The sequence below is a fragment of the Schistocerca americana genome, chromosome 10, assembly GCF_021461395.2.
Source record: "Schistocerca americana isolate TAMUIC-IGC-003095 chromosome 10, iqSchAmer2.1, whole genome shotgun sequence".
In the NCBI taxonomy this organism is placed as follows: Eukaryota; Metazoa; Arthropoda; class Insecta; order Orthoptera; family Acrididae; genus Schistocerca; species Schistocerca americana.
Window position 1 is genome coordinate 65,336,464 of NC_060128.1, and position 27,378 is coordinate 65,363,841.

General features: G+C 45.1%; 1 protein-coding gene across 1 annotated transcript in view; it reads right to left on the reverse strand.

Annotated features, from left to right (window-relative positions):
* Positions 1-27,378, reverse strand: part of LOC124552534 (venom allergen 3-like) — a 50,050-nt gene that overhangs the window by 18,899 nt on the left and 3,773 nt on the right. Inside the window, exons 2-3 of the mRNA XM_047126850.1 lie at positions 9,580-9,728; positions 6,534-6,655 (exon numbers count right to left, since the gene is read on the reverse strand). Of these exons, the coding sequence (XP_046982806.1) occupies positions 6,534-6,655; positions 9,580-9,709 (252 nt within the window). The 5' untranslated portion in view covers positions 9,710-9,728. The remainder of the gene's footprint in view (positions 1-6,533; positions 6,656-9,579; positions 9,729-27,378) is intronic.

The following is a 27,378-nucleotide window of genomic DNA, read 5'->3' on the forward strand; positions in this document are numbered from 1 at the left end:
CGCCAGTGGTCGGCGGAAGGTGCACGTGCCCGTCGACCTGGGACCGGACCGCAGCGACGCACGGATGCACGCCAAGACCGTAGGATCCTACGCAGTGCCGTAGGGGACTGCACCGCCACTTCCCAGCAAATTAGGGACACTGTTCCTCCTGGGGTATCGGCGAGGACCATTCGCAACCGTCTCCATGAAGCTGGGCTACGGTTCCGCACACCGTTAGGCCGTCTTCCGCGCACGCCCCAACATCGTGCAGCCCGCCTCCAGTGGTGTCGCGACAGGCGTGAATGGAGGGACGAATGGAGACGTGTCGTCTTCAGCGATGAGAGTCGCTTCTGCCTTGGTGCCAATGATGGTCGTATGTGTGTTTTGCGCCGTGCAGGTGAGCGCCACAATCAGGACTGCATACGACCGAGGCACACAGGGCCAACACCCGGCATCATGGTGTGGGGAGCGATCTCCTACACTGGCCGTACACCACTGGTGATCGTCGAGGGGACACTGAATAGTGCACGGTACATCCAAACCGTCATCGAACCCATCGTTCTACCATTCCTAGACCGGCAAGGGAACTTGCTGTTCCAACAGGACAATGCACGTCCGCATGTATCCCGTGCCACCCAACGTGCTCTAGAAGGTGTAAGTCAACTACCCTGGCCAGCAAGATCTCCGGATCTGTCCCCCATTGAGCATGTTTGGGACTGGATGAAGTGTCGTCTCACGCGGTCTGCATGTCCAGCACGAACGCTGGTCCAACTGAGGCGCCAGGTGGAAATGGCATGGCAAGCCGTTCCACAGGACTACATCCAGCATCTCTACGATCGTCTCCATGGGAGAATAGCAGCCTGCATTGCTGCGAAAGGTGGATATACACTGTACTAGTGCCGACATTGTGCATGCTCTGTTGCCTGTGTCTATGTGCCTGTGGTTCTGTCAGTGTGATCATGTGATGTATCTGACCCCAGGAATGTGTCAATAAAGTTTCCCCTTTCCTGGGACAATGAATTCACGGTGTTCTTATTTCAATTTCCAGGAGTGTATATATATATTGCTCCTTCATACAAAAGGTATGTATTTGACATTTGAGAATTAATGATATTCATCGATATATTGCGTAGTTGTTAATCAGAAGGGAACGTCCGAAAGACTGGATACGAACCTGCATTTAATAATCCAAGAGCTCCATTACTTTTTCGGAATGTTAAACTTCATCAAAGCCAAATATCCGCTTGATCTGAGGCTTCCCGACTGATTATACAACGCTCCCAAAAATACGAGGCATTTTATTTGTACAGAGTAGCAGACTGCCGCAGAGCACGAGCCTGCAGAGAAGAAGAATCATCGCCTGATTTCATTCTAACAAGTGAAATTTCTGAATCATTTTGAGTGACTGAGCTATGACTGTGTTTCACATCATGAATGATTGATTGCTCGAACGAATTGAGAACTACATAATTACATAGATAGGAGAAAAAATTACAAGCAGTATCTGCTTCCCGATCACCGCTGTAGGGTGACACAGAATGTTGCGGAGAGGCCATTAGCTATCCTCGCGTGACGGACGCAGACGTGCTTGGTGCTAGGTAGGGCGATCCTCCACTGGTAATCAGCACCCCGTCAGCTGGACCCCTGATGATGAGTACGCCCAGTCATCAGGCCAGTTTTACATCCGAATGCCCCACAAATCTGGAAATTGCAGGATTCCAGCAGCCCGCCTAATGGAGGCCAACCACGAGGCTCCTCTGAAACCCTGTCCAGTGCTCATAATGCTTTCTTATACGAGTGCGAGGTGTCTCCGTATCCGTCACAGTGCTTACTCAGCTTGTGACGCTGTTCACGTCCCTTATATACTGCACCAAGCCTGGTAACTGCAGCAGACACAAACAGCACTATGATATTCTGGTGGCCATTCTGCCTGTCACATTGTATTGCAACACTAATGATTTACATATCCACCAGTGGTGTGTAAGTGCACGAAGCTACATTGACATCCGCTCATGTCTTCTGAGTGCTTCACTTATTCTGTCAGGCAGTGTACTTATATCTCTTCTTGACCACGATTCACAGTCATGGACATACATTCTAGGTCAAAATAGTAGGTAATAACAGTTGCAGGACAAGCTACGTATACACCCTCTGCCAAATTCCATATGCTTGTTTTTTGCACTAAAGATGCAAACGGTACCTCACGGACATCCTGCATCTTCATGCGTTACCTCTCGTGTGAAAGTATCGAAGAACCATTTTTCAATAGGACGATGCTCATCCAGAGACGGCAGGTGTCTCTATGAACTGCCTCCGTCATGGTGAGGTATTTTTGCGACCAGCGAGATCCGCACATACGTTCGCGATAGATCGTGGCCGGCCGGTGTGGCCGGGCGGTTCTAGGCGCTTCAGTCTCGAACCGCGCGACCGCTACGGTCGCAGGTTCGAATCCTGCCTCGGGCATGGATGTGTGTGATGTCCTTAGGTTTAAGTAGTTCTAAGTTCTAGGGGACTGATGACCTCAGATGTTAAGTCCCATAGTGCTCAGAGCCATTTGAACCATTTGATAGATCGTGTATAAGACAAGTTTCGACATCAGTCCGTCCCACTGCCACTACCCAGGATATCAAGGACCATTTACAACTGCCTGCCCCAGGAGAGAATACAACGCCTTTCTGACAGCCTACCAAATTGAATCAGTGCATATACGAAGGCCACAGCGGCTGCAATGTCATATCGATAAGTGGGCTCATATTGCCAAGCTCCTTATAAAATTGACTTAACCTGTGATGTCTATTTTTGTTCATCTACATGCTTCTCTTTTACGTTGTCAGGCAGTGTAGTCCATTTTGTATGGCGAGTAGTAACGCAGAGTGTGTCGCTGGGGTTCTGAAATTTGCTGGAGTGACAAGTTTACCATATACTGAGTTGTTTGTCTGTGTGGCGCATTTAAAACGTGATAACAGTGGCGCTATCAGCTGATAGTCTGTGATTATTGGATACTCGGATTACGAAGGCTATTCAGAAAGTAAGGCCCGATCGGGCACGAAATGGAAACCACAGTGGAAACCAGGGGCAACTTTGCACACAAGTGTTGGGCAGTTTCTCTAGTATGCCCATCGATCGCGTCACGTCGCTCTTTTCAGTTCTCAGAGGTCAGTGACCACGTAAAGATGCCTACAACAATAGTGTCCCCTGGCAAGTTGTTAGGTTTCGCCTGATTCCATGCAACCCTACATAACATACCTGTCACGCACTCTGCAGGGGCTATAAAGATGCTGCTGCAGCGTTTTTGACGGTAAGTGTTTGATCACCTACCACACATCCCGGACTTACCTCCCTCCCATTTTCATCTCTGCTCGCATGAACCGCTTGCTACAATGACAACAATTTGGCACAGACAAAGAGCTGCAGACCAGCGTAGAAACTTGGCGGTAAACACAGGCGGCTGCCTCCTATGATGGTTTCGGAAAGGTATTACAGCGATACTACAGATGTCTTAAGTCGGATCGGCGATTGTGTAGAGAAGTAGCTGGAATTTGTAGCTAACGGTCGCAAGTAAAATATTTTTGATTTTACGTGTGGTTTCCATTTCACAACTGATCGGACCTTACTTTCCAAATAGCTCTCATACTCACTGGAAGCTAATTACAAACATCAAAATTAACTGAATGTGGCAATTACTGGCAGTTGTACTGTGGCGACTAACAAACTGATAAAAAATGTGCACTGTGGATCATTGCAATAAATTACACAGTTACAGTACTCAAAAATAAAGACACATATTCGGAAATAGCTTAGCTCAGAATTACTAGTGGAAATCTATATTGTATAGGAACGTATAGAATACAAAAGGGCAAGGCGAGATTCGAAAATACTGCCTATAGCAAATGTCGCCAAATGGAGGCAGCAAGAAAGAAAACCTGTCGAAGGGAGAATGTATTGTGGCGTTTGAAAGGCGTGTATATAACTCTGCGATACGGGCCGTGATAAAAGGCATCTTTCCGCCGCAAGTTCGGCAGCATCACACGTGTTGCGTACGGCTGGGTCGATGTGCAATGACGTCACGCACAGCAGACATAAAGCATTCAATACACAGGTCCTCCTCTGTCTGTCTGCGTACGCTAGCATCCGCTGGCGCCCGACGCGCAGGCTACCCGCAACGCAGCACTGCCCCTTGGGTTACATATGCTGCACGTACATTTAGCACAGTTGCATGAGAGGAGAAAAGGACAACTTCTGTATTTTGTCACTTCCACCACTAGAACCAACACGTTCCTTGGGGCGAGTCGAAACATCTGTGCTTAAAATCACACTTACAGGGATGTTCGTCTGCCGAGTAGCTGAAAATACGAGACATTTTTAAGCAACTAGCATTGTGAAATAAAAATATGCATGTAGACTTTCCAGAATGAAATTTTCACTCTGCAGCCGGGTGTGCGCCGATATGAAATTTCCAGGCAGATTAAAACTGCGTGCCGGATCGAGACTCGAACTCGAGACCATAGCCTTTCACGGGCAAGTAAGAGGTGGGGATATTGTAATAAACTCTAGGAGCAGAATTTTTGAAAATGAAACGCCACGGAGTAGACCGGCGGCTAAATTTTTATCGAGTGGATTTCAAAAAATAAGTAAACGTTATTGTGGCCGACGAAAACACTCATATGATTTATGCTATTGCTGAATATAATCGCGAAGTCTTGATAGACAACGTTCGGAACGCTTTACAAATAGTTCAGTTCATTAACGATAGAAATCCGCCCTTTGATCAAGGGCCCATTCGATAACCGCGCTCGTTGGAAAATCCGCGATTTCTGCGACTGAGTTCTTCCACTGCCTGGACATCCTCGTCTATGATCGTTGTCGGCTGCCTTACTCCTCGATCACCATCACTCACGTGTCTGCGGCTTTGGTCAAAGTTTTTGCCACCATTTTTCTACGACTGGAATCGACGCTGCCTTTGATCCACATACCGCCGAAATTACTCGTTGAATCTGTGTGCGATTTAGATTAAACGAGAATCCTGCTTCCGGCGTACTTTAGTTTTGGATTACGTTTCAATTTGCGCCTCCATTTCACTCGCACGCTGTAACGCACCTGGTATCCATACCGTAGCAGAATCGTGTCCACCCGGTTTTGTGTATCTTACTTTCAGAAGTCACCACGTACAGTTAACCAGTGTGATCGGTAAATAGCTGTTGACCTGACAGATGTGCTGCTACATACCGCTGTGGCAGTAATGAGTTGGGCCATCTGTTTATCATAGTCACGAAAAAATCTACAGAGGTGTGCTCTTAAGAGCAGACCTCTTTAGAATAAAATCTTATATGGAGTCGCCCAATTATCATACTGGTACCGCATTACTAGATGACAGAAGAAGACGTTCGTAGTAAAAGACGGCAAATCATCGAGTAAATCTGAAGTGATATCAGGTGTTCCCCAGGGAAACGTCCTGGGACCTCTGCTGTTCCTGATCTATATAAATGACCTGGGTGACAATCTGAGCAGTTCTCTTAGGTTGTTCGCAGATGATGCTGTAATTTACCGTCTAGTAAGATCATGCGAAGACCAGTATCAGCTGCAAAGCGATTCAGAAAAGATTGCTGTATGGTGTGGCAGGTGGCAGTTGACGCTAAATAACGAAAAGTGTGAGGTGATCGACATGAGTTCCAAAAGAAATCCGTTGGAATTCGATTACTCGATAAATACTACAATTCTCAATGCTGTCAATTCAACTAAGTACCTGGGTGTTAAAATTACGAACAACTTCAGTTGGAGCCGGCCGTGGTGGTCTCGCGGTTCTAGGCGCGCAGTCCGGAACCGCGCGACCGCTACGGTCGCAGGTTCGAATCCTGCCTCGGGCATGGATGTGTGTGCTGTCCTTAGGTTAGTTAGGTTTAAGTAGTTCTAAGTTCTAGGGGACTGATGACCACAACTGTTAAGTCCCATAGTGCTCAGAGCCATTTTTGAACTTCAGTTGGAAAGACCACATAGATAATATTGTGGGGAAGGCGAGCCAAAGGCTGCGTTTCATTGGCAGGACACTTAGAAGATGCAACAAGTCCACTAAAGAGACAGCTTACACTACACTCGTTCGTCCTCTGTTAGAATATTGCTGTGCGGTGTGGGATCCTTACCAGGTGGGATTGGCGGAGGACATCGAAAGGGTGCAAAAGAGGGCAGCTCGTTTTGTATTATCACGTAATAGGGGAGAGAGTGTGGCAGATATGATACGCGAGTTGGGATGGAAGTCATTAAAGCAAAGACGTTTTTCGTCGCGGCGAGATCTTTTTAAGAAATTTCGGTCACCAACTTTCTCTTCCAATTGCGAAAATATTTTGTTGAGTCCAAACTACATAGGTAGGAATGATCTTCAAAATAAACAGATAAATCAGAGCTCGAACAGAAAGGTTTAGGTGTTCGTTTTTCCCGCGCGCTGTTCGCGAGTGGAATGGTAGGGAGATAGTATGATTGAGGTTCGATGAACCCTCTGCCAAGCACTTAAATGTGAATTGCAGAGTAATCATTTAGATGGATATGTAGAAACGTCTTACCATTTCCAGCATTCTGGCGGCTCCAGGCTGTCCAGCGACGTAACCCAGCGCGATGGACTGCCGGTACTTGTTGTGCGCGTCCAGGATGGACTTCTTCACGTCGCAGGACAGGCCTCCGCTCTCTGCAATCAAGATGGAGTATCTGCTGTCATCGTTTGCCGTCTCAACGGGTTAGTGAATATCTCGTGACAAATGAATAATCATAATACACGGTCCAGTCCCCTTAAGAAGTGTATGACGTCAAACTGGCCGACTTGGAGCAGGAGAGGCACCACATGACATTTTAAATTGCACTGTCTATACTTTTACAAATAAATTCATAAAACTTTGTCAGCATGAGCAGGAAGGGTTCAGGATTCACGCTCATAGCACTGGAAGTTCAAAAATATAAGAAAATATATTTTTTTTACATGTGAAATGTCATCATTTTTTCACTTACTATTGGCTGCCTTCGTTGCTATAGGTACGCTTTTCTTCATAAGTAAGGGAGATTCTTCGATGAATTTTGCACAGCATACAAACCATACTTACAGGTGTATGAAACTCTAGAATTTTCCAAATCTATTAAAAACTGTGCTAAAAATTGAGATAATTAACCATAAAATTTGAGTTTTTTCGAAACATGAAGTTTAAAATGTAACAGCTGATTCATTTTATCATTAATTACATAGATTCTAGAGTTTCATACATCTGTAAGTATGGTTTAATGCTGTGCAAAATTCATCGAAGAATCTCTCCTACTTGTGAAGAAAAGTGTACCTATAGCAACAAATGCAGCCAATAGTAAGTGAAAAAATGATGAAATTTCACACGTAAAAAAAATTTAGTTTGCTATACTTTTGAACTTACATTGCTATGAGTTTGAATCCTGAATCCTTCCTGGTCGTGTCGACAAACGTTTATGAATTTATTTGTAAAAGTATAGACAGTGGAAATTAAAATTTCGTGTGGTGCCTCTCCTGCTCCAAGTCCTACCCTCCTTAATGTGACCGACGTCACCTGGCAATAATCACCGAGAGATGGCACGTGGCAGCACTGGCACCGGACGGTACACAAAGCGCGGCAGGGAAACGCGGACAACAGTGTAGTCGTTGCGGTAATGCAGAAACAGTGCGATTTATCTGACGTTCGGAAGGGCGTCATCATTGGCTTTCGGGCAAGGGGTGGAAGCATTTCCGAAACGGCTATGTTCGTAAACTGCTCGAGTGCCGCAGTGGTTAAAGTATACCGTGCGTGGCAAAATGACGCTAGCGAAGGGAACTGCTGTGCACCACGCGCCACAGATGAGACGGGAGAACGGCGGCTGTGGAGACGCGTGCGTGCGAGCAGACGTGCAGCTGGCCGGCCTCCTCAGCGGCTGCTCGGCAGAAGTTGCTGCTTATCGGCCTTCGCAGCAGGCGCCTGGTTCATACACTCGAGGTGGCTGCTGGTCATTGGCGACGAAGGCTGCAACTTGCACGCCGATACGGTAACGGAAGTCCACTGACTGGCGGCATGTGGCCACTTCAGATGAATCATATTTTATGGTCCATCAGATAAGGGTCCAGTCGCACAGGAGGGAGCGTTATGCTCTGAAGAAGGTTTTCGTGGCGTTCCCTGGGTGATCTCGTAATTCTGGAACGCACAGGCGCTCTACGCAACCATGCGCCTATCCTTGGGGACCATGTTCACTCCCACATGGAGTTGAATTCTCGTTGGCGAGTGTTAAGATGTAAAGTCGGGCGAGAAGGCTCGTGTCTTCAGTGGGGTAGAAATCATCGAACGTGGACAGTATCTGACCACTAACGTGAACTAGGATGTTTGTTTAAACTTTCTGAATGATCAGGTGTTGCCTTCCACTCAACATCTGCATGACGAGTGTACCACTGATCCCCTTATTTTTCAGAACAATAGAAGCAAAGTTCATCGCGCTGATAGAATATGCGGCTGGTTTACTGACAAGCCCCATTTACATTTCTGTTGGTCTATAAAATCACATGACCACGTCGTAAATCTTTGAAACACGTTGCAACGGCTGCTAAAACGCCGATATCAGCTTCTCCGCAATTCTATGGAACTGCAAGATCGAATTCTCAGCGAATGGCTTAAACTGGATGCGGCGTGCCTACACAACCTTATGGCATCACATCCTAACCGCATCCAGGCGACTGCCAAGCCCAGGTGGGGAATTACACGGTATTAAATGATGCTCGTAATGATCTCTCTGGATGACGGTTCAAACCCGCCTCTGGCCGTCCTGATTTAGATTTTCCCTTAGTTCCTTAAATCGCTTCAGGCGAATGCCGTGATGGTTCCTTCCTTCCCATCCCTCCCCAATCCAACGGGACAGCGGACCTCGCTGTTTGGTCCCCTTCCCCAAAACCAACCAATCAACCAGTGACCTCTCTAGGGGTGCTAAGCTTAGAACATCACTGTGAAATCACAGAAACAGCCAGGCAAGCGTTGCTTCTGTTCGGTTCCTATTTGGAAAGTAATTCAGCTATGCGTGACACTCCACTTGTAAGAATGCCAGGATGTGTTCTGTTACTACGTCTGTTCCCTCTTTCTCAGTTGTGAAACGACGGTGCTGCCACCGTGGCCACATTTTTAGTTCGCTTTACCAGGTAATGTACGTAAATAAAACGTTCCATCTTGATTGTTTTTCGTTTTCATAGACCATACTTGCCTAGTGACCGTTTCGGCTTAAAGCATCGTCAAAAATCACATAAAATGTCATTTGTACTGGGTACCTAGTTAGATTCCTACGTACGAAGATGTATCACGGACTGGTGCTCACAGCACAACTGACCTTCGCTTTGACGGGTGTAAGGTCCATTGAGAGTCCACTTTTAACGCGCGCCGTATTCGGGATGTGGCAGTTCCGTTGAGGTGGGCCTTGTGACCCATGAGGCAGATTGTTCCGCGTGCCCGAAGACACCCACTGCCACCCACTCCTCGCACGAATCCGAACTCCCACTCATTTGTGCACGCGCGTACGCATTCTCTGATACGCGCCCATTTCGACGCGTGACGGGTTCGGATACAGACATCAGAGAGAGGTACTCACGTAGAAGCGAGCTTCCCCGGCAGGCGGCTCCGCTGTAGCCTGCCGCGCTGAAGCCGTCGCCGCTAGATGGCAGCAGCAGCACCACGGCGGCGCACAGCAGCAACCTCCTGCAGTTCACGGCGAGATACATCTCGATAGTTGCCGCTGTACTGAAACATAAAAGTAACCATAAAACAATGTATCATCTGGTAACTGAAAGTGCAAAGCTAATGGAAAAGTTTTATGTCTGTGCCGTTCGGGTCCATTTTTCGAGAAAACTCAGGAATAACATCATAATTATTTCCTGCTAATATGTAATTTATCTAGCGTTCTTTTTAATACAGAGGTTACACAAAGCAGTTTCATGGTTAGAGGACTGATAAATCACAACTTTAGATGGCTACTGAATGCCCGATGGAGCAGATACGCAAGGACTTTGCTCCGTTTTTTCAATTCGATTTTCGACGCTGCGGTTACTCTCGTATTCGCCGGCACTTGACTTTTTAGGCTTTTTGGATTACTTTTGAAGTGAGCTTTTCTCTGATTGGCGTTTTCTATAATTTCGAGGATGTCTACGAGTGGTATGAAACGGCATCTTTCATTATTTTGTAATTTTCAATTTATTGCCGATTTGCACTTGTACTGTGGCGAATATTTTTACTGTCTCACTTTGGGTCCTCGAGTTCTTCACGATTACATCCGAATCCATGTTACATGAATACTACAAGAGAATCTATCATTCTGAAATGCCTACAGATTGCGCTGACGGGAGCGAATGCCACCGAATTATGCTGTAGGTACTTCGAGATTGCTTGCTGATACACTACTGTTTGCTCTTGAGACATCGAAATTGAAGTCAGTGAACACGAAACATTTATTCGCCGGACTGAAGTTATTTTTAGAAAACTGAGCAATGCAGTCTCACTTTCACGCAAAATTTTTTGCTGAGACCCCAATCAGGAACATATTATTTCCACTTTCGGTTCATACTGCTTAAGCAGAGCAATGTTACCGAAAGGCAGAAGCTGGCGAGTCTGTCAGCTTGACCCTTCCAGGTGTATTTACTTTGATAACAACTTACACTGCTGGCCATTAAAATTGCTACACCACGAAGATGGCGCGCTACAGACGCGAAATTTAACCGACAGGAAGAAGATGCTGTGATATGCAAATGATTAGCTTTTCAGAGCATTCACACAAGGTTGGCGCCGGTGGCGACACCTACAACGTGCTGACATGAGGAAAGTTTCCAACCGATATGTCATACACAAATAGCAATTGACCGGCGTTGCCTGGTGAAACGTTGTTGTGATGCCTCGTGTAAGGAGGAGAAATGCGTACCATCACGTTTCCGACTTTGATAAAGGTCGGATTGTAGCCTATCGCGATTGCGCTTTATCGTGTCGCGACATTGCTGCTCACGTTGGTCGAGATTCAATGACTGTTAGCAGAATATAGAATCGGTGGGTTCAGGAGGGTAATACGGAACGCCGTGCTGGATCCCAACGGCCTCGTATCACTAGCAGTCGAGATGACAGGCATCTTATCTGCATGGCTGTAACGGATCGTGCAGCCACGTCTCGATCCCTGAGTCAACAGATGGGGACGTTTGCAAGACAACAAACATCTGCACGAACAGTTTTACGACGCGTGCAGTAGCATGGAGTATCAGCTCGGAGACAATTGCTGCGGTTACCCTTGACGCTGCATCACAGGCAGGAGCGCCTGCGATGGTGTACTCAACGACGGATCTGGGTGCACGAATGGCAATAGTAATTTTTTCGGATGAATCCAGGTTCTGTTTACAGCATCACGATGGTCGCATCCGTGTTTGGCGACATCGCGGTGAACGCACATTGGAAGCGTGTATTCGTCATCGCTGTTTCACCCGGCGTGACGGTATGGGGTGCCATTGGTTACACGTGTCGGTCACCTCTTGTTCGCATTGACGGCACTTTGAACAGTGGACGCTACATTTGAGATGTGTTACGACCATTGGCTCTACCCTTCATTCGATTCTTGCGAAACCCTACATTTCAGCAGGATAATGCACGACCGCATGTTGCAGGTCCTGTACGGGCCTCTCTGGATACAGAAAATGTTCGACTGCTGTCCTGGCCAGCACATTCTCCATATCTCTCACCAATTGATAACGTCTGGTCAATGGTGGCCAAGCAACTGGCTCGTCAGAATACGCCAGTCACTACTCTTGATGAACTGTGGTATCGTGTTGAAGCTGCATGGGCGGCTGTACCTGTACACGCCATCCAAGCTCTGTTTGACTCAATGCCCAGGCGTATCAAGGCCGTTATTACGGCCAGAGGTGGTTGTTCTGGGTACTGATTTCTCAGGATGTGTGCATCCAAATTGCGTGAAAATGTAATCACGTGTCAGTTCTAGTATAATATATTTGTCCAATGAATACCCGTTTATCATCTGCATTTCTTCTTGGTGCAGAAATTTTAATGGCCAGAAGAGTACGTAGTCTGTGCCCAAAATTCGTCTGCCAATAATGGTACTCAAATATAAAACAAACTTTCAGATAGAGACAACCGGATATTAGAAAGATTTTCTCGTATCCAATATGAAAACCACTGACGCGGAGGTCACTGCTGAGTTTAGTATACGTCTAGAGGGCCAGATCAAATGAGACGATAACTGGATCGAGAAAAAAATAGCCGCTAGTGTTACGTACGTTTTCGGCTCACCGTTTTTAAGATTTTTAAATGCAAGGGGTTAATTTCAATACCTACGGTACAAACAACTAAAATAATTTTACAAAGTCGTTTAAGAGATGGTCATTCTGTTCCTCCAACTGCGACACCAATCTGTCCAAAACGTTCGTTACGGTCAGATTGACATCTTGATAAAATGTTGTGTGTTGTTAACATTATGTCTTGCAGGTTGTTGTGGGAACAGTAGGAAGGGATTACTGATTGTAATGAGAAAGAATTGAGATCGGAAAGGGAACGACCAGCGCTGATGCCCCTGACAGGTCGGCAGCCAGGCAGTGCAAACTTGGTGTGTGGTCTGCGAGCGGACTGTCCTCAGTCGCGTACTTCGCAGCAAGCATTGTTTCCCGAACGGAACAAAGTCCAGTTGAGAATACGAAGCCATTCGTTTGACTCAGATTGTGTGGGGAACGATGAAGTTTCCAAACAATCCAGCACGGAGTTACCAGTGAGGAGCTTTTCTTTCTCGGCACGTAGTGTTACAGATGTAGCTGTCTGATAGGACAGGTATTTCCATACAGTTTGTTAGTTAAACCTTTTTCTGGTGTGCACGTTGAAAGACTCCCAAAATGCGTTCACAGACACCAACAATATCACTGTTCATGAAATACTTAAGTGTCAGGAAGTCGTTTCTGAAAGTATTTGTATGGAGTGTAGCCATGTATGGAAGCAAAACATGGACGATAAATAGTTTGGACAAGAAGAGAATAGAAGCTTTCGAAATGTGGTGCTACAGAAGGATGCTGAAGATTAGATGGGTAGATCACATAACTAATGAGGAGGTATTGAGTAGAATTGGGGAGAAGAGGAGAGGCACAACTTGACGAGAAACAGGAATCGGTTGGTAGGACATGTTCTGAGGCATCAAGGGATCACCAATTTAGTAGGTAGGTAGTTAGTGTTTAACGTCCCGTCGACAACGAGGTCATGAGAGACGGAGCGCAAGCTCGGGTTAGGGAAGGATTGGGAAGGAAATCGGCCGTGCCCTTTCAAAGGAACCATCCCAGCATTTGCCTGAAACGATTTAGGGAAATCACGGAAAACCTAAATCAGGATGGTTGGAGACGGGATTGAACCGTCGTCCTCCCGAATGCGAGTCCAGTGTGCTAACCACTGCGCCACCTCGCTCGGTCACCAATTTAGTATTGGAGGGCAGCGTGGAGGGTAAAATCGTAGAGGGAGACCAAGAGATGAATACACTAAACACATTCAGAAGGATGTAGGTTGCAGTAGACACTCGGAGATGAAGAAGCTTGCACAAGATAGAGTAGCATGGAGAACTGCATCAGACCAGTCTCAGGACTGAAGACCACAACAACAACAACATGAAATACTTAAGAATTAAAAAATAATGTTTGTCTGCGGCTACAGTTAAAATTTTATTTTTTATATGTATTCCATTGCCTGTACCGAGATATAGTCTTTAGTAGCACAATAACTCTCCTACATCATTTAATCAAACTGATGTAATATGGCCTATGTGAATCACAACACTTAAGTTGAATCAAACAGTACACTAAAGAGTCTATTGTGTCATTATTAACTATGTGCACTTCTGTTTTCCAATAAATGTCTATCTAATTTATCGTGTACAGAAAACACAGAATTCGATTCACTCCTAGTGTCAAGGAAATCAGAAAATTACACAGATGTCTTGAGAACTGTATGTTGTGAGCAGTCGAAATTTAATAGTAATCATGCGTAAATTTACATTATTTGTTTATTTATCTGATCTGATTAGGGGCACCAGGCCCTCTCTTACATCACACCAGGACCTCACACACACAGTATATTTTTCTATATTGTAGTTACCTAAGAAATAACGGTTAACAGTTAAGGTTATGAGTAGGATGTCAGATAGTGACAGTTGGAATCACTCAAGTCCTACAAACACCGGGGCGCAAGTGTTTGTGTAAATATGGAGGTCCAGAGATGTAACACTAGCAACAAAGATCCGTATTGTGAGGGCTATGGTCTTTCCAGTTGTGATGTGTGAATGTGAGACCTGGACCATTAGAAAGGCTGAACGGCGAAGAATTGACTCCTTCGAATTGTGGTATTGAAGGAAACTAGAGTTCTATGGACTGCAAAGAGAACCAACAGATCAATATTGGAGCAAATAAAACCGGATTTATCCCTGGAGGGTCTAAAGTTTAAACAAAAGCTGACCTACTTTGGACACACAATGCGAAGTCATGCCTCGCTGGAGAAAACATTAATGCTGGGGAGGATTGCAGGAACTAGAAGAAGAGGACGTCAGAGGACGAAATGGATCGATGGAATCACAGAAGCAATGTGTTCCAACCTGGAAGGTCTACGGGAGTAAGTGCAAGACAGGAAAAAGTGGCGTGATTTGGTTCATGGGGTCACGAAGAGTCGGAACCGACTAAACTAATAGAGAGAGAGAGAGAGAGAGAGAGAGAGAGAGAGAGAGAGAGAGAGAGAGAGATGGAGTGGAATGGTCACGTAGGCTGAGTCATAGGTAAGGCAGGTTCTAGACTTCGATACATTCTGTAGCAAATAGGACCAACAGGGGGCACTGGCCGAATACAGAGAGGGGAAGCAGGAATGGTCAAAGGTTCGTTTGGCCCGTGAGAGATTGTCAGAGATGCTGAACAAACTGAACTGGCAAACCACTGAAGATAGTAGTCCACGTCTTACGACAGCGAACTTAAAAAGTTTTTTTTTTCCTGTCTGTCTCTACAGTTTATTGCCCTCTACAGTTTCCTCTAGTACCAAGGAAGTCATTCCAAGATGTCTCAACACATATTCTATCATAATGTCCCTTCTTCTTCTCAGTGGTTTTCGTATAGTCCTTTCCTCACCAGTTCATTCGTCACTAATTCTACGAAGAACCTGCTCATTGCTTCCCTTATCAGTCCACCTAATTTTCAACATTCTTCTGTAGCACCACATTTCAAATTGTTCGATTCTCTTCTGTTCCGGTTTTCCCACAGTCCATGTTCCACTATCACCCAATGCTGTGCTCCCAGACGTACATTATCAGAAATTTCTTGCTCAAATTCAGGCCTATGTTTGATCCTAGTGCACTTCTCTTGACGAGGAATGCCCTTTTTGCCATTGTTAGTCTGTTTTTATATGTTGTCCTTGCTCCGACCGTAATGGATTAATTTGCTGCGTAGGTAGGAGAATTCCTTAACTTCGTTTACTTCGTGATTACCAATCCCGATGTTAACTTTCTCGCCGTTCTCATTTCTGCTCCGTCTAATTATTTTCGTCTTCCTTCGATCTACTCTGTCCATATTTTGCACTCATTAGACTTCTCATTTCACTCAGTATATCCTGTAATTCTTCTTCACTATCACTGAGGACAACGAATGTCATCAATGAATTTTACGGTTGATATCCTTTAACCTTAAAGTTTATTTCCACCGTTGAACCTTTTATTTATTTCCTTCATTACTTCTTTGATGCACAGACTGAAAAGTAGGAACGAAAGACTATATCTGTCTTACGCCGTTTTTAATCCTTCGTCTCCCAATCTTATTTTTCCCTCTTGGTTTTGTACATATTGTACATCACCCGTTTTTCCGTAAAGATCGACCTCTTTTTCTCAGAATTTAGAACATCTTGCACCAGTTTACATTGTCGAACGCTTTTTCCACGTCGACAGATCCTGTGAACGTGTCTTGATTTTCTTTGCTCTTTCTCCCATTGTAAACCGCAATGTCAGAATTGCCCCTCTGGTGCCTTTACCTTTAAAGAACTAATAGTTATCGAAGTGTCTATGAAATACCCGCAATCTGCATTGCTGCTGACACAGAATCGTGTTGTCAATAACACCAGATAATAGACCGGAGGGCTGAACTGCAGCGCCGTAACGAGAAATCACAGAGCTTTGATCAACGGGAAGAACCATGGTCCCAGGGGGAATGCAACTCTCGATGTTGTCACCGTGGTACAGAGATAGGCGGACGTGTTACTTACACGGACCTCCTTCAAGACGTGTCGTGGCACATCAGGACCTTGCGGAACAGTAAATGGCGCCTGTTGTACCAACGAGAGGGAAGATATTACGCAGCCATAGTACCAAGCGTACCTGCATGACCGTGGTAGTCTGTCGGTGGTTACTACAGTAACTTTCTGGACACTGTTCAGCTTTAACCTCGGACGGTTCTGACTGCGCCTCTATTGGCTACAACTGATTGGCTCACTATCATGTGATTGTGGCGCCGACAGGACAACATCATTTTCGGCTGCCCACTGCGGTATCACGCGACAACCGATTTCCTGCAGAGTTTTCTGCTTCGTGCACGATGACTGCCCACCAGAATGATGACGCAACTCGTAACACATGATGCTGCACTATGTAAACATACTGTCTTCCAAACCCGGCATTGCCCGGGTATTCATCTTCCCAATGTTCTTAAAAACAGAGACAAAAAATGAACCGTGTGAAATGTTGCGATTTGAATAATTAATAAAATATGCGCCAAACGTTTAATCAGTGCTAAAAAACATTAAGAATAAAGTTTCTCTGTGTAAATAAATCTGTAAATTATGAAGAAAAGGTCATAATTTAATATAAAAATGTATTTTTTACTGTTCATATAAAGAATGTTGCAGAGAAATGTTTATATATCAAAACTTTGTAAAAGACACTCTGTAAGGCAAGGCAGTCGCCGTAATTTGTTTTCACTGTGTAAAAGCAGGAGCTGCGATCCTGTTCGCTCTGTCTCTCTCTCGTTTGTTATTGGTTGCTGTCTCATAAAATGTAAGAGTCGCTCTCATATCTGAAACTTTTGGTTAAATGATTACGTTAACGATAACAGCCGTGTTTGAATCAAGAAACCTACTTTCATCTTCCATTAATGCCACATCTCAGTTTATTATGTTGCATTTTAGAACTTTTTCAGGCTGCACCAAAGTTGCCGACGAATTATTTGGTGGCTACAGCCGAACGCTACTAGTGTTATTGCAGCGTCCCTGAGATCTTTTCTATATCCGTGCAACGTAGTTACGCAGACTGCGTAATTTTGAGATCGGTCACTGACCTCTGAACAATGCCGTCGGTCAACTTTCTGGTCGGTTTTATGGGAATCTAATGCAGGATGGCTGAATACAAATCAATTAACAAGCAAGTAGCAATTTTCTATGCTCCGTTTCACCATTTCAGAAGCATTGCCACCAGCAGACCTGCTTAAAAGTTTTATAATATAACTTACTGTTTAACAATCAGTAAATGTCTTTTGGGGAATTAAATTAATTTCAATGAAGAATATTTAAAGAAGATATCAGAAATTAGCTTTCGCAGCTAATATTAAACTCAATATTTCAAATTAACTTCCTCGCCTGTAAAAGATCATAATATAATGTTCTAATATTAGTAATATTATATGGGTCTGTAATGTAATATCGAAAATATTTCCTGTCCTTGTACTCCTTAAAACTACTTTGAAATTATGAAACAACGCCTCTTCACAGTTCTACAGACAGCTGTTGTTTGTCCTGCAGCCATTTGCTCTTCGCAGCTGAAAGCTGTCAAAAGGGCTGCCTCGTGTCAGAGATTTCTTTAAGTTGATCCGACTATAGGAGTGTCTTAACAGTAAAAAGTAAATGTTCGAGGCCTGTTCGGAAAGTGAGGAACGACCAGTCGCCAAATGGAAACCACATTGAAAATCGAAACTTTCTTATTTGCAGCAATTAGCTACATCTTCCAGCCCCTTCCCTACATAGTCGCGTCGGATTTACACATTTGTTGTATCGTGGTATCAACTTTCCAATACCAAGCAGCCACTTGTGCCTTTTTTTATTTTCTACGCTGGACTGCAGCTCGTTGTCTGTGCCAAAACGTTGCCTTCATAGCCAGCGGTTCATGTGGGCACAGATGAAAATCGAAGGAACCAAATCCGGGCTGTACGGTGGGTGATCAAAGGCTTCCCATCGAAAACACGGTACGGCCTCCTTATTGCCCCTGCAGCGTGCGGCCGAGAACTGTCATGAGTAAGGAACTGCATCACAGGTGCGTTATGTGGTGGTGCATGGAATCAGGCGAAATCTCTCGGCAGGCAACCTCGTGGTTAAGGCATCTTTACGTGCTCACTGCGCATTCAGAACCTAGTAGAGCGACGTGACGCGGTCGGTGGCCATACTAGAGACGCTGCCCCACACATCTGTGCGAAACTTCATCGGATTTTCACTGTGGCTTCCATTTCGAGACCGCTCGTTCGTTACTTTCCCAGTATGACCTCCGACAGGCATCTCAGTGTGTATGACGTCATATCACCTTGAACAATGTCTGGTTTCTTGATATAATTTTGTAAGTACATTTAGTCACATATGTGGATACTGTCTGCGAAATTTATTACGAGTAATAAATTTAGACGTCATGCGCAATGCAACACTTTTTCACGCAATTCATTGTCCGTGATGTCATATCTGCTGAACTATGATAGGTAGGCGGTTCTTACTCCGACTGCGATTGTTGCCTGAGAGTGTGAGGCGAATGTGTACCCAATTTGGGTGAAATCGGTACAATGGTTTACGAGGAGATGTGAAAAACACACACACACACACACACACACACACACACACACACACACTTTTATAATATATAGGAATGTATAAATTTTAGCGGATGAACATATCATGATACAATTATATGCTTACAAAGAATGCGTATCTGTGTGTCTGATTGTATGAGTCATTTAATTTGTAGCAGCATATCATGTAGCCATACTTGGCTGAGTGCTCCATGTCCTGAGGTCACAAATAAAATGTAACAAAAAAAGGAGGATATGGTGATATGTTTCAGCCCCCGAAGTACCGTGCTGTAGTTACTGTGAAGACAAGATCAGAACAATCCCAATGTTCATTGAGGCCCTTAACTAATCAGTCTTCCCGCACTCCGTACTCTGATGGAACTGCAAGGAACTCTAACATGTCGTACAGTGCTAAGTATCCTCTACCATGCACTTCACAGTAGTTTGCGCAGTATGTGTGTAGATGCAGAAGAAATTCAGGTCCGCGCGAGTCACTCATTTATTGACGTCACACACACAATCTATCGTTTATGCCTGGAAGTCAGACTCGACACAAGATTTTTTAAAGATTCGAACTCCCATCCATCAAACAGCGTGATTAAGGTTTGATGGAAGTCTCTAAATATTCTCAGTATACTCTGGGTAATCCGCGTTCCATTTTAAGAAAAGTCATTCAGTATGTATGACATCATACCTCGTGAGGTATATGTCATAGAATCAATTTTGGAGGTACATTAGTCGTGTATGTGAATACCCTCTGCAAAATGTGTCGCCAATAGAGTTCGTAACAAAAAAGTGATATATTAAAACGTCATACCTGATACCATAGTATTACTACATGAACCGTGAAAATATAGTACCGATGAAATTTTTTTCTTTTGTTATTTTGTGGGAGGGTGTTACCGAGAATAAGTCTTGAGAATGTTTGAAGCTGTGTGTAAAGTTTTTTGCTAGTCACTAACTGCTGCCATTCTCAAATTCTCGATGAATATGTTCTGAGTACTTTGCGGGCCGTATGATTACGGCACCTCAAGGCATATAAACAGTCCCGAATTTTAATTGGCGACTTTTTGTGTTAGACGTTTAACGTACGATAATACCTGTTAAAGAATAGGATATTCCAGTATTTTAAATTTTTAAATTCGGTCAATTATTGTATGAAATACAGAAAATCGCATTTTCGTTACCGCTAGAAGCCATTCGATAAGTACCGTGTAACGTTTTTTGTCTGTTTCGTGATATAGATAGCACAAAGACCATTGTGTCATTCGTTTCGCCACATTTTCTGTTCCTACACAGCCAACTGCCGCTGTAGTCACCGCTGTATTCCTTGTGGTTTTGCTCGCTCGATGCCTTTGCTGTTCATTTACTCAACTGAGAGTGTGTACGGCATGTCGTCTGCTGAAAGTTGTCGTGGCGGTAATGGAGTATGTTTGACTAGTTGCTGGGTCTCGAACACGCTGCATCTCCTCTGTGTAAAAGTGACCGCAACACGCGCGCGACAAGTGACTCCGGAGTGCGTGTCTCGTTTGCGAGAAGCCGAGGGCGGCCTTGTAGCGCACGGATAGTGTGTGCTGTCGTGATTCGAGAGAACCGCTCCGAAGGACCTGCGATGCGAGGCAAATATGGCGAGCGCATTAGTATTCTGCGAGGAGTCCCTACTCACAACTTCGTCGCGAGCTCACCTCGAGCACGCGGCGTAATATATGAGGGACACTAAAAAAAAAAAAAGAGGGGACGGAAGTCTATAAACAGAAACTTGTAGCTCTAATATACATACACTATTAAGATGAGTCCTTTAATGAAGCTTAAAAATGGCCTACCACAGGAATCGGTGCTAGACCCTCTTCTGTTTTCCCTGAGTATTTCAGATATGTACAACATCAAAAAAATTTGGATATGCTAACAAAATGGTTCAATTGGAACCTGCGACCGTAGCGGTCGCGCGGTTCCAGACTGTAGCGCCTAGAACCGCTCGGCCACCCAGGCCGGCGGATATTCTGACAATCGGGCTCTTGCTGCGGGGCATAAAGACCTGGTCATTAGTGATTCTGTGTTGGCTGAAGAGCAACAAATTCTTCGCAAATACGCCTTAGACCGCTCGGCTAGGAAAACATCAACAAAAGAGAGAAAATCAGTACAGTGCTCATGTTTTTGTAATGCCTGATATAAATAGACCACTCGCTCGTGTAATTCCCGCATCTACTCATAATAAAACCAAAAGGCGTACACAGAAAAAAGTATTACTTTTGCAGAATAAAAGGAATTAAAATCAACTGCTGCTCTTTGTACTCAAACAGTGACATTAACGTGACCGCTGCCTACGTTCCACCCGCCGGTCGGGGTGGCCGAGCGGTTCTAGGCGCTTCAGTCTGGAACCGCGCGACCGCTACGGTCGCAGGTTCGAATCCTGCCTCGGGCATGGATGTGAGTAATGTCCTTAGGTTAGTTAGGTTTAAGTAGTTCTAAGTTCTAGGGGACTGATGACCTCAAATGTTAAGTCCCGTAGTGCTCAGAGCCATTTGAACCATTTGTATACCATCCACGCAGTGGAGAGTATATATAGCGTGCTGGCAGAGTGCGGACGACAGTGAAGTTTCTGTGGTGATACGGAGGCGTATTATCTGACGTCCAAAAGGGCGTGATCATTGGCTTTGAGCCAAAGCTGGAAACATTTCCGAAACGGCTTCGTTTGTAAACAAATGGCTCAAAGGGCTCTGAGCACTATGGGTCTTAAAATCTGAGGGCATCAGTCCCCTAGAACTTAGAACTACTTAAACCTAACTAACCTAAGGACATCACACACATCCATGCCCGAGGCAGGATTCGAATCTGCGACCCTAGCAGCAGCGCGGTTGCTGACTGAAGCGCCTAGGACCGCTCGGCCACACCGGCCGGCGTTTGTAAACAGTTCGCGTGCCAGAGTGGTCGAAGTGTGTTGTGGATCGCAAAATGACGGTATGCAAAAGAAGCGCCGAGGAAACTGTGGCGTATCGCAGGCCATAGATGACGTGAACAATGGCCACGGAGATGTGTGCGGGCGAATGAACGTGCAACTGTTGAGCAACTGATCAGCAACATGAAGCAAGAGGCTAACAACAGTGTCTTCTGAACGACTGCTCATCCAAAGCTGTTGCGTATGGGCCTCCGCAAAAGACGCTTGGTTCATGCGCGCTTGCTGTGTGATGTTCATCGGCGACGTAGACCTGAATTCGGACGCCAGCTGGACGTCCGCTGAATGTCCACAGGTGGCCATTTCAGGTGAATCACGTTTCATGCCCTATGAGACTGAAACAAAACACTCTGCAACAATTGTCGGAAAGGCACAGGCCGGAGGAGGGAGGGTTATGGTCCGGAGAATCTTTTCGTGGCACTCCCTAGGTCACCTCATTTTCTGGACAGCAGAATGGATCAACACAATGTGCATCCGTCCTTAGCACGATGTACGCCCATACACACAGCTTGTGTTTCCTCTCCACAATGGCATCTACCAGCAGAACAATGCAACGTGTCACACAGCTCTCAGCATAAATGCGTGGTTCGAAGAGTACCAGGATGAGTTTTTCTCGTACTCCCTTGGGCACCAAACTCGCCGGATTTAGACGAGATCCAGAATATGTGGGATCATCTCGATTGGGCTGTTCGCACAGTGGATCCCCAACCGAGAAACCTAGCGCAGCTGGAGTCGGCGTGGCTCCACATACCTGTCGATACTTCCCAAAACCTCATTGGCACTCTTCTTGCACGTCTCGCTCTGCATACGGTGGCTATTCAGGCTATTGAAAGGTGGTCACATTAATGTGACTAAAACTAAACTCCTCCCGAACTGGCCATGAAAGCCCAACGGTACCGACCGGCCGCCGTGTCATCCTCGGCGCATAGGCGTCATTGGATGCGGATATGGAGGGGCATGTGGTCAGCACACCGCTCTCCCGGCCGTGCGTCAGTTTCCGAGAGCGGAGCCGCTACTTCTCAGTCAAGTAACTCCACAGTTTGCCTCACAAGGGCAGAGTGCACCCCGCTTGCCAACAGCGCGCGGCAGAGCGGATGGTCACCCATCCAAGTGTACGAGATATATTAAAGGAACCTGGAGGGGAGGGGGTGGAAGATTTTATTTATTCCTCTAACGTGCCCCAGGAAATATTTACCATTAGTGACTCGGGATTTACTGTTGCTAATGAAACTGGAAATGGTCATCGTTGACATCGATGGGGCACTATGCTCGATTTATCGAAGTGTGAGACACGCGTAGCACCTCTGCCCGTCGGATAGCAGCGATAGCGTTTTTATTGTTCTGCTGTAGCTGTTCTAGTGTGTGAGGATTGTGTGAGCATACCTGGCGCTTCAGTTTGTCCCTCAGGGAGATACGTCGTCAGTCGATGGAGGTGTCCAGGAAATACTCGCACATTGCTGACGAGGTTGTCGAAGAAGCGGTGTGTGCTATTGCTCCATCTTATGGAAAATATCCATGCATCCGTTCAACTTCTGTGAGATGATCGACTTACAGATTAAACAGTTTCTAAACATACTGATTGTCATCAACAGTTTGGTGAAAGAACTACGTTACGATGCAGACATTAGACACTGCGCACCAAGGACCAATCTTGAGATTGTAAAGCGACTAAAGAAACTACAGATGGGGCTTTTGTGTTGTATAGTGAAACATGTTGTGTCAGTTCACATACTCTGACAGGCTGAAACAGGACACAGAGGTCCCCTGATTCCACTTCACCCAGACGCCACGGCCAAAAGTTAGCAAGCGGAAGTTCGTCTGGACGCCGTAATCCACGCACAACAGTAAATTTGCAGGTTTTTTCATAATTTTCCGATACTACGCTCTGTTAATTGTCGGCTATACAGACAAATGACGTTGAGATTTTGTCAGACTACGCTAGAGGCTTTCCTTTACCGGTGTTACAACATTTTTTGGGTACTTACTGTTTTTATTCGCTACAGAGATCGTTTCACACCATTTTCCCACTAATAAGTTTGGCATTGCAGACTTTGCTGGATGTTTTCCAAAACACTTCCAGCCGTAAACCCTTGCACGAACAAATCTTTGTGTGACCCTACTAGTAGTAGATGCTTATAGGGACTTTTGTTGTCCAGTACGAAATGAAAATTAAAACACCTGCTATCGTCTGTTTTCCGTTTAATTTATTCACGCACACAGTTCCTTATACGATTTCCATGAACTGTGCTTAATATAACACTCGACAGTAAACACGCCCTTACTTATCGTCAGCACCCTTTTGCGTTGCATTGAACTAGCCACAGAGCACATCTGTTCCTCTCGACGTAATGGTAAAACCAAGTACTGAGACAGAACATGACGGGGAATGACATTTGCCGACATGCGACATCAACCATTTACCGCATCGAAATCATGCTTTCCAGCATTTTCCCTGATGGGCAGTTCTACTGTTAATTAATAACACTCGCAGGCCGTTGTGGCCGAGAGGTTCTAGGCGCTTCAGTCCGGAACCGCGCGACCGCTACGGTCGCAGGTTCGAATCCTGCCTCGGGCATGGATGTATGTGTTGTCCTTAGGTTAGTTAGGTTTAAGTAGTTCTAAGTTCTAGGGGACTGATGATCTCAGATGTTGAGTCCCATAGCGCTCAGAGCCATTTGAACCATTAATAAGACTCAACTGCACATCGGTCCTATAAGTATTTATCGCGCCAATTTTATTTTCACCAGCGCTTTTTCCAGTCCTCTTTACAGTTCTGGAACTCGATCTTTGAGATAGTTTTCAGTTCTCTGAGTGACGCGGTTTTCAGCTCATCTATACGTGTAAAACGATAGCCCTTTAAGGTTTTCTACATTTCTGGGTAAATAGAAAAGTCACATGGGCGAATATGAAGGCTGGTGCACCATTACAGTATCTCTTGTTTTTGGGCAAAAATTCACGAACAAAGAACGCAGTGTGAACAGTTGCATTATCGCGGTGCAAAAGCCGTGAATTGTTTCGTCAGATACCCGGAGTATTTTTTGGATTGTCTCTCGCTGACGGCGGTGATCTCGTAAGTAGTTCGTGCATCAATGTTGACCATGGTGGTTTAATGGTTAGCATTTCCGCCAAGCAAGCAAGAAGACCCGGGTTCGAGTCCCGGCCGGAGCACAAATTTTACTTTATTTCTTCTGCTTCGACTTTTCACATATGTTTACCAACACAGCAATACATGGGAACACCTGGAGGGAAGAATAAGCCATTTTCGCGTAACAATACTGAAGAAGTTTAGAGCCGGCACGTGCGATAGACAGCAGAATGGCTCTTCTACCACAGACGTACATCTCGCGTAAGCACCGCGATGGCAAGGTGAGAGAAATTAAGCATCAGACGGGAGCATATACACAGCTATATTCCAGTTGCTCCTTTTGCGATAAGATCAGGAAAGGAAATGACTAGGGCTATTAAAAGTACCATCCGCGAAGCGTCGTTTGGTGGCTGGCAGGATATGTACTGTATGTCGATTTACATGAACAGTGACTGTTTCACCCACGAGAGTGCAAATTTTCTGATAAACGAAACTGTGTTTCAGGTCGAGATTCCAACTCGTATCAGCTTCTGACGGGCAATGATGACACCTATCCGCCTATGACTGGACAGCTACGAGGCCAGGTAAACCATTTCAGTTACATTGATCGAGAATTTTTTATGACCATGAATAAGATATGAGTAATAAAGTGAACAAGTTAAACGTTGCATCTCTAAGGATTAACAGGCACTTTAAAAGAGCTTCAGCACGATGAAATACTTATAGAAAAACGCTATAAGATGGGTGTTGACAGAGCTTTAAATATGAGCTTTGAATATGATACACGAAATACATATTCAAAGAGCTAAAATGAGGACTATAAGAGCTACCGGAGGATATAAAAGGAGTGAGAGAATCGATGTGGATGCATTGGTAAAGAACCACAGACAGGTATTGTACAAGAAAAGCTAGGAGAAAACGGCAAGAAAGGAGTAAACGACTGCACAGGTTAAGTTAAAATATCTCATGTCAAAAGTGAAAAGAACTGGTGGCAGACCAAAGAACCATGGGCGTCAAGGCGGGCAACAAACAGTGTAACGGAACGTGGCGGGGAGGGGGGGGGGTGGGGGTGAAGGAAAAGAGGTGGGGAAGAATAAATAAGAACCAGAGCTGCAACAGGGCAACAGCAATGGCGCTGGCAAATAGCCTACTGTCGCTAATGTGACGTACCACCTCGCGCGTCGAAGACGAGAGAGCAGACACACTTCAAGAGCAATCAGGCTATGCTTGTTCATGACGTTCACGGTTCACAAAGACGGTAGATGTGATATACTTCTAGTAAACTTAACGTGTTCCACTTGTTGCGTCTATGTATTTTGTCCGAAACGCAGAGAAGACGCAGCGAGTCAGGTTTGACAGTGAGTCATCTATAGATGTAAATGTAACTGTATGTGTTCCCCACGGTCGTATGTTGGGACCCTCGCTGTTTATGTTGTATATTAATGTTTTGTAGAGAGATTTCATAGTACCCTCAGACTTTTCGCGATTGATGTAGCTACCGTATCTACATCGGACTGCTGCCTGAAAAAAAAGCTGCAGAAATATTCTGTCACGTACTGATAAGGTCGTGTCAGGATTGGCAGTTTGTTTATAATGTTTAAAAATAGAAAACTGTGCGTTTCACGAAACGATCCAACGAAGTATCATGTTGTTGTTGTGGTCTTCAGTCCTGAGACTGGTTTGACGCAGCTCTCCATGCTACTCTATCCTGTGCAAGCTTCTTCATCTCCCAGTACCTACTGCAGCCTACATCCTTCCGAATCTGCTTAGTGTATTCATCTCTTGGTCTCCCTCTACGATTTTTACCCTGGTGATCCCTTGATGCCTCACAACATGTCCTACCAACCGATCCCTTCTTCTGGTCAAGTTGTGCCACAAACTCCTCTTCTCCCCAATCCTATTCAATACCTCCTCATTAGTTATGTCAAATACCCATCTAATCTTCACCATTCTTCTGTAGCACCACATTTCGAAAGCTTCTACTCTCTTCTTGTCTAAACTATTTATCGTCCACGTTTCACTTCCATACATGGCTACACTCCATACAAATACTTTCAGAAACGACTTCCTGACACTTAAATCTATACTCGATGTTAACAAATTTCTCTTCTTCAGAAACGCTCTCCTTGCCATTGCCAGTCTATATTTTATATCCACTCTACTTCGACCATCATCAGTTATTTTTCTCCCCAAATAGCAAAACTCCTTTAGTACGTTAAGTGTCTCATTTCCTAATCTAATTCCCTCAGCATCACCCGACTTGATTCGACTACATTCCATTATCCTCGTTTTGCTTTTGTTGATGTTCATCTTATATCCTCCTTTCAAGACACTGTCCATTCCGTTCAGCTGCTCTTCCAAGCCCTTTGCTGTCTCTGACAGAATTAGAATGTCATCGGTGAACCTCAAAATTTTTATTTTTCTCCATGGGTTTTAGTACCTACTCCGAACTTTTCTTTTGTTTCCTTCAGTGCTTGCTCAATATACAGATTGAATGACATCGGGGATAGGCTACAACCCTGTCTCACTCCCTTCCCGACCATCATA